This window comes from Clytia hemisphaerica, unplaced genomic scaffold (genome assembly GCF_902728285.1).
Source record: "Clytia hemisphaerica strain Z4C2 unplaced genomic scaffold, Clytia hemisphaerica genome assembly, whole genome shotgun sequence".
NCBI lineage: Eukaryota > Metazoa > Cnidaria > Hydrozoa > Leptothecata > Clytiidae > Clytia > Clytia hemisphaerica.
In genome coordinates this window covers 378,657-384,645 of record NW_027104412.1, presented here as the reverse complement: position 1 = coordinate 384,645, position 5,989 = coordinate 378,657, and the positions used below count along the sequence as shown (strand labels likewise).

The 5,989-nt window shown below is 31.9% G+C and overlaps 1 protein-coding gene across 1 annotated transcript; it reads left to right on the top strand.

The window, feature by feature from the left end:
- The first annotated feature begins 2,357 nt into the window (after positions 1-2,357).
- Positions 2,358-4,775, top strand: LOC136820241 (long-chain fatty acid transport protein 4-like). The gene is made up of 2 exons (XM_067076436.1): positions 2,358-3,006; positions 3,100-4,775. The coding sequence occupies exons 1-2, from the start codon at positions 2,424-2,426 to the stop codon at positions 4,335-4,337; spliced, it is 1,821 nt and encodes a 606-aa protein (XP_066932537.1). The 5' UTR covers positions 2,358-2,423; the 3' UTR covers positions 4,338-4,775.
- The last annotated feature ends 1,214 nt before the right edge of the window (positions 4,776-5,989 follow it).

Below are 5,989 nucleotides of genomic sequence, written 5' to 3'. Positions count from 1 at the left end.
TGCCCAAAACTTAGTATGGTTCCTTACCTCTAAAACATCGAAAAGCCAGTGTCAAACAAGCTTCATCATCTTTTGGACCTACCCCGGTGGGGTTGAGGTCCTATAAATTAACCTCTGTCCGTTTGTCCGTCCGTTCGTTACCAACTTTTCTCGATATTGAATCATAGGAATCTTTTGATTTTTGGTACAAAGGTGCAAAATGGTGGTGGCCAAAATGTGACGGAGCCCGATTTTAGCCAAATTTGGGCCAAAAAACGGCTAAAAAACAGGTTTTTTGGACTTTGTGAAAAATTGGATCATTAATTTTTTCTGATTTTTTGCATGAAAGTAGGGTACAATCATAGGTAAAAGATGACTCAAGCAGATTTTTGCAAAAAAAAATTTTTTTGGCTCAAAAAACGCATGTTTATCTATAAGAATCACTATTAATAAGCATACATCAATGTTCTTAGTCAAATTACTCAATATTTTTATGAGATAGATGTTTTTTTTGCTCATGAGGACTTACTTTTGAAGAATATGCGTGTTTAGACATGAAATTTTGGTTGCTTGGCGTGTTTTTATAGAAAAACTGGCCAAATTTGATATTTTTTTATAAGCACACTATCAATTACTTAGGTATTAGCCCTTCTCGAGATTGGCTCTTTCATTCTTTATGATTTTTTGCACAAAGATGCTTAATTATAAACCCTCGAATGTGATGGAGCCCAATTTTCGAAAAAAAAAATGTTTTTGGGCAAATTTAGGCCAAAAAACGGCTAAAAAAGGGTTTTTTGGACTTTGTGAAATATTGGATCATTGTTTTTTTCTGATTTTTTTGCATGGAAGTAGATAAAGATGGCTCAAGCAGATTTTTGTAAAAAAAGAATTTTTCAGCTCAAAAAACGCTCTTTATCTATAAGAATCACTATTAATAAGCTACATCAATGTTCTTAGCCAAATTACTCAATTTTTTGATGAGATAGATGTTTTTTTGCTCACAAAGTCTTGAATATAAAAGAACATTTCAATAGCATGAAATTTTGGTTTCTAAACGTTTTTTTATAAGAAACAAACGACTAATTTTAATAGATTGTCATATTTGTGTTCTGAATGATTGTTCAACGATTTCGTTTTTCGTTTGAACGTTTTCATCTTCATTCAGCATGTTTCCGAGGGGCAAATCACTCGAAAATTGGTGTACGTGATTTATGATTTATTTTTGATTTATGATTTATTTTTGATTTATGATTTATTTTTGATTTATTTATGATTTATGATTTATTCTTGATTTATTTTTGATTTATGATTTATTTATGATTTATTTTTGATTCATGATTTATTTTTTATTTATTTTTTATTTATTTTTTATTTATTTTTGATTTATGATTTATTCATGATTTATTTTTGAACTATTTTTGATTTATCTCTTATTTATGAAAAGGAGTAATTTTATGGAAAAGATTTTTCAAATTATAACGAACTGATAATCAAAATTATTGTCAAAAAATTAAAAAAAGTTGAAAAAATTAAAAAAAGTTGAAAAGTCAATTTTTTTTTCGAAGTATTTTTGATTTATTTCTGATTTATTTTTGATTTATTGATTTATTTCTGATTTATTTTTGATTTATTGATTCATTTCTGATTTATTTTTGATTTATGATTTATTTTGGATTTATTTTTGATTTATGATTTATTTTGGATTTATTTTTGATTTATAAAATTGTGTACGAGATTTATTTTTGTGATTTGCCCCTCGCATGTTTCTATCTCAGGTAGGTCCATTCAGCATGTTGCTTGTTTTGGCCTTTTTTCAGTGAGAATTGAAAATGTTTTTAAACAATTTCTGAACAATGAACCAAATTTGAATTATATCCAAACTTTGATTTTGCTTTTCCTCTATAATAAATTTGTGAGAATTTAAAATATTACATACTAATATTGAAGACTATCTAGGCTGAGATATGGGATAAGTTTAAGCATATGCTAAGCATTTACATTCTTCATTACGCTTTTTAGTGAATAAATGGCAAAGATTTCTGAAAAATTGGAATGTTTAGTATAGGGATTGGAACATTTCATAGAAATTTGAATGTTCAACTTCTTAGCCAAGAATTAAAATCTAAGCAAATTTAAGTATATTTTGAGCTTGATTCACTGTAAGCATCGTCAATAAAATTATTTCCTTTAAAGCATCTTTCAGCCGTGTAAGCCTTGACCTAATCATTTCTGAGTCTGTTTTCAGATTTCCCTCACCAAAAAGCTGTTTCTAATGGTTTCAATTTTTAAGACTTTTCAATTAAATGTCCACTAACATTATAAACTGTTTATATTTTTAACTGCATTTTTAACATTCCATTGTTTTTTATTCTCTCTCTCAGAATTATTGCAAACAGAAAAAAAAGTGTGCTCACACAAGATATCTTTTGCAACAAAAGAAAAAAATGGTTTCTATAAAAATGATGTTGATACTCAGCGTAATTGCTATTTTAACTTCAATATTTGGTTTCACGAATACAATATTAACGACCATGACATTGCTATTGATCACAAATTACCAGAGGTTACCAGTAATGATTTATTGCTTGCCAAGAGAATTGAAATTTCTGTCCAAAATCATTCGGATGGTGATTAACTTGAAGAAACTACAAAGAAAACCTTTGTGTGAATTATTTGCCAACATTGCCAAAAAGTATCCTGACAAAATTGCCATCATTGATGCTGAAACTGACCAGAGCTTAACATTCAATGAATTCTTAAAGCTCACTCACAAAATTGCTAATTTCTTTCAAGCAAATGGTTTTACTAAAGGAGACAATGTTGCAATAATGTTGCCTAACCAAATCGAGTATATTCCAATGTATCTCGGCTTATCAAGTATTAGTGTTAGCGCAGCATTCATAAACATCAACCAAGTGGGTGAAACATTAAAACATTCCTTAAATGTTATGGAATTTAAAGCCATCATTTACCATACTGATTTGGAAGAAACCTTGCGTAATTTAAACCTTGTTGACAATGACTCAGGTAAATTATTTTTTACTTTTGGTGAAAAATCGAATAGTAAAAATAATCTTGAATTGCTGCTAAAGAATGTCTCTTCTGACCTTCCTCAAATAGACTATGGCATTTCTCCTGACTATCCAGTAGCCTATGTTTTCACCTCTGGCACAACGGGACATCCAAAGCCAGCAGTGATGGCACGCAAGAAGTTCACTGCAGGTTATCTCATCTTCAGATACTTAACCAGTATTGACACCAATGATATTGTTTACAACACATTACCAATGTATCATACCAGCGGTAGTTTAATATTCTTTGCTGGAACCATCCTTTGTGGCTCTACTATGGTGTTTAGAAAGAAGTTCAGCGCATCAAAGTTCCTTGAAGATTGTAGGAAATACAATGTAACCTATGTTGGTTATATTGGCGAAATGATGAGATATCTTTTAGCGCAACCAGAGAAAGAGATTGATCGCCAGCACCATATTAAAAAGATTGTAGGTAATGGTTTACGAAGATCCTTGTTCACTCAGCTCAGATCTAGATTCAATATTGAGCACATTTATGAGTTTTATGGTGCAACTGAATCTAACGTTGGTTTCATTAACGATGATAATACTGATGGTGCTGTTGGTTTTCTCTTCAAATGTTTTCCATTTTTGAATCTAAAGACATTGGTTAAAATTGATCAAAATACTGGTGAATTGATCAGAGACGATAATGGATTCTGTATTGAGTGTGAGCCTGGTGAGCCTGGCACTATGGTTGGACTGATCAATAATAATCAACCGTATTATGGATATGTACAAAAGAATGATTCCGTCAAGAAGGTGGCCCGTAACGTTTTTCAGTCAGGTGATAGTTATTTTATGACTGGAGATTTACTTATGACTGATCAATTCGGATATCTATATTTCTTAGATCGTTTAGGAGACACATTTCGATGGAAAGGTGAAAATGTATCAACGGTTGAAATCGAGAATATTGTTTCGTCGTCGTTTGAAAGTTATACCCATTGCATTGTATACGGTCAAGCTATCCCTGGTTACGAAGGCAGAGCTGGTATGGTGTACATTAATGATCCATCTATAAATTTAAGAATGATCAATACAGTTTTCAATGATAATTGGAAACACAATTTACCATCTTATGCGCTACCTGTTTTCGTTCGTGTTGGCAATGAAATGCAAGTGACAAGCACTTTTAAATATCAAAAAGAACAATTGAAGAAAGAAGGCTTTGACTTGGAATATTTAATGGATGATGAGAAAATATTCTTTTTGTTTGGAGATAGTTATGTGGAGTTTGATGAGTTATTGTTTCAAGATTTAAAGGATGGGAAAATTATACTGTAAACCATTTAGTTAGGTGACAGAACTAAAACTTTATTTGGAGGAGATATTCAAGATTGTTTGATTTGGACACAAAATCTCACCTATTATAAGACTTCCAACATGTATATTCACTTATAGTCATATCGATGTGCAGCAGAATCATTGTCATAGGACATTAGAACAATTTCACAAAGCTGATGTCAAATTCACCCCCAGTGGAAAGGCTCTCTTAAGATTTTCTTTATTGGAGAAACCTAAAGTCTCATCCCATTTTGAAGATCTCATCTCCTATGAGAAAACAGTACAAAACAGTTTTGGAACCACTATTGGATTTTGAGTTTTCAGCAATATAATTTCCCATTGGGATTTTAAGATTCTTTATTATAATCCTAATGGCTAGAACTTCATATTTGGTTATAAAGTATAATCTGAACTGAAAAGAAACGAAATTATTGATCATTCTCAACTTCAGTTGAGCTATAATCTGACAATGTCTGTTTGTATGTATGTATGTATGTCTGTATGTCCGTCCGAAAACTTTGGGGCAGCCTGGAGACTTCAAAAAAGGTCGGATTTGGCTGAAATTTGGCACACTTGTTCCTTGGGTGAATATCTGGGGGTGTTTTTTTCATTTTTTGAAAATTTTGATTTTTGGGGCCTGGGGACGAGTTTTACACCAAAACGAGGCTGGCAGCCTGGACACTTCAAAAAAGGTCGGATTTGGCTGAAATTTGGCACACTTGTTCCTTGGGTGAATATCTGGGGGTGTTTTTTTCATTTTTTGAAAATTTTGATTTTTGGGGCCTGGGGACGAGTTTTTCACCAAAACGAGGCTGGCAGCCTGGACACTTCAAAAAAGGTCCCCCCAGGTATTCACCCAAGGAACAAGTGTACCAAATTTCAGCCAAAACGGACAAAGTATATTTGCTACCTAATACTAAATATTTGAAATGTTACAATTGGGCCTTCTAATAACGGGAAAATCTGAAGTTGAGCCCAGTGCGGTGCGCACGTTCAACTATTTTGTAATTCTTTTACCTGTATTTTCAGAACATTTAAAACGCAATTTTATAACATTCCATTTTGTAAATATTTAGATGATGCATTTACCTTGAGATTTCCATAATAAGCATATACTTACATTACATCACATAACATACGTACGTCTTAATCTTTGTGGTATAAGTGTACTGTAAAGCATATAGTTTTCTTTACTCTATTGAGAGCTAAGGCGATAAGATTGTGGATACGTTTATATTTTATAATTTAGTATTGAGAGTTTTGCGTTGGTCAAACACCTTTTAACCTTCTTTTGCGGAATGACCTCTCATTTTGAGTTTGAAAAAAATAATGATTTCCTGAGGAAGGAAGATGGAAAAGAAATTGCAAAAATATTTTATGAAGCAAAGTAGCGTGTCGAAGAAGAAAATTAACTAAGGATCGATAATAAAGAAAATATCTTCAGTCCAATGACCCAATAGATCTTATCGGAGTTTTTGACTTTTCTAAAAAAGCGATCCATTGTGGGATTGTTTTGGGAGTATTACAATAGAAATCTCTTAGGAATTCCTCGAGGGAATTCTATTGAAATACTCTCGAAACAATCTCACAATGCATCGCTTTTTTAGAAAAATCAAAAACTCCAATAAGATCTATTTCAAAAATATTGTTTC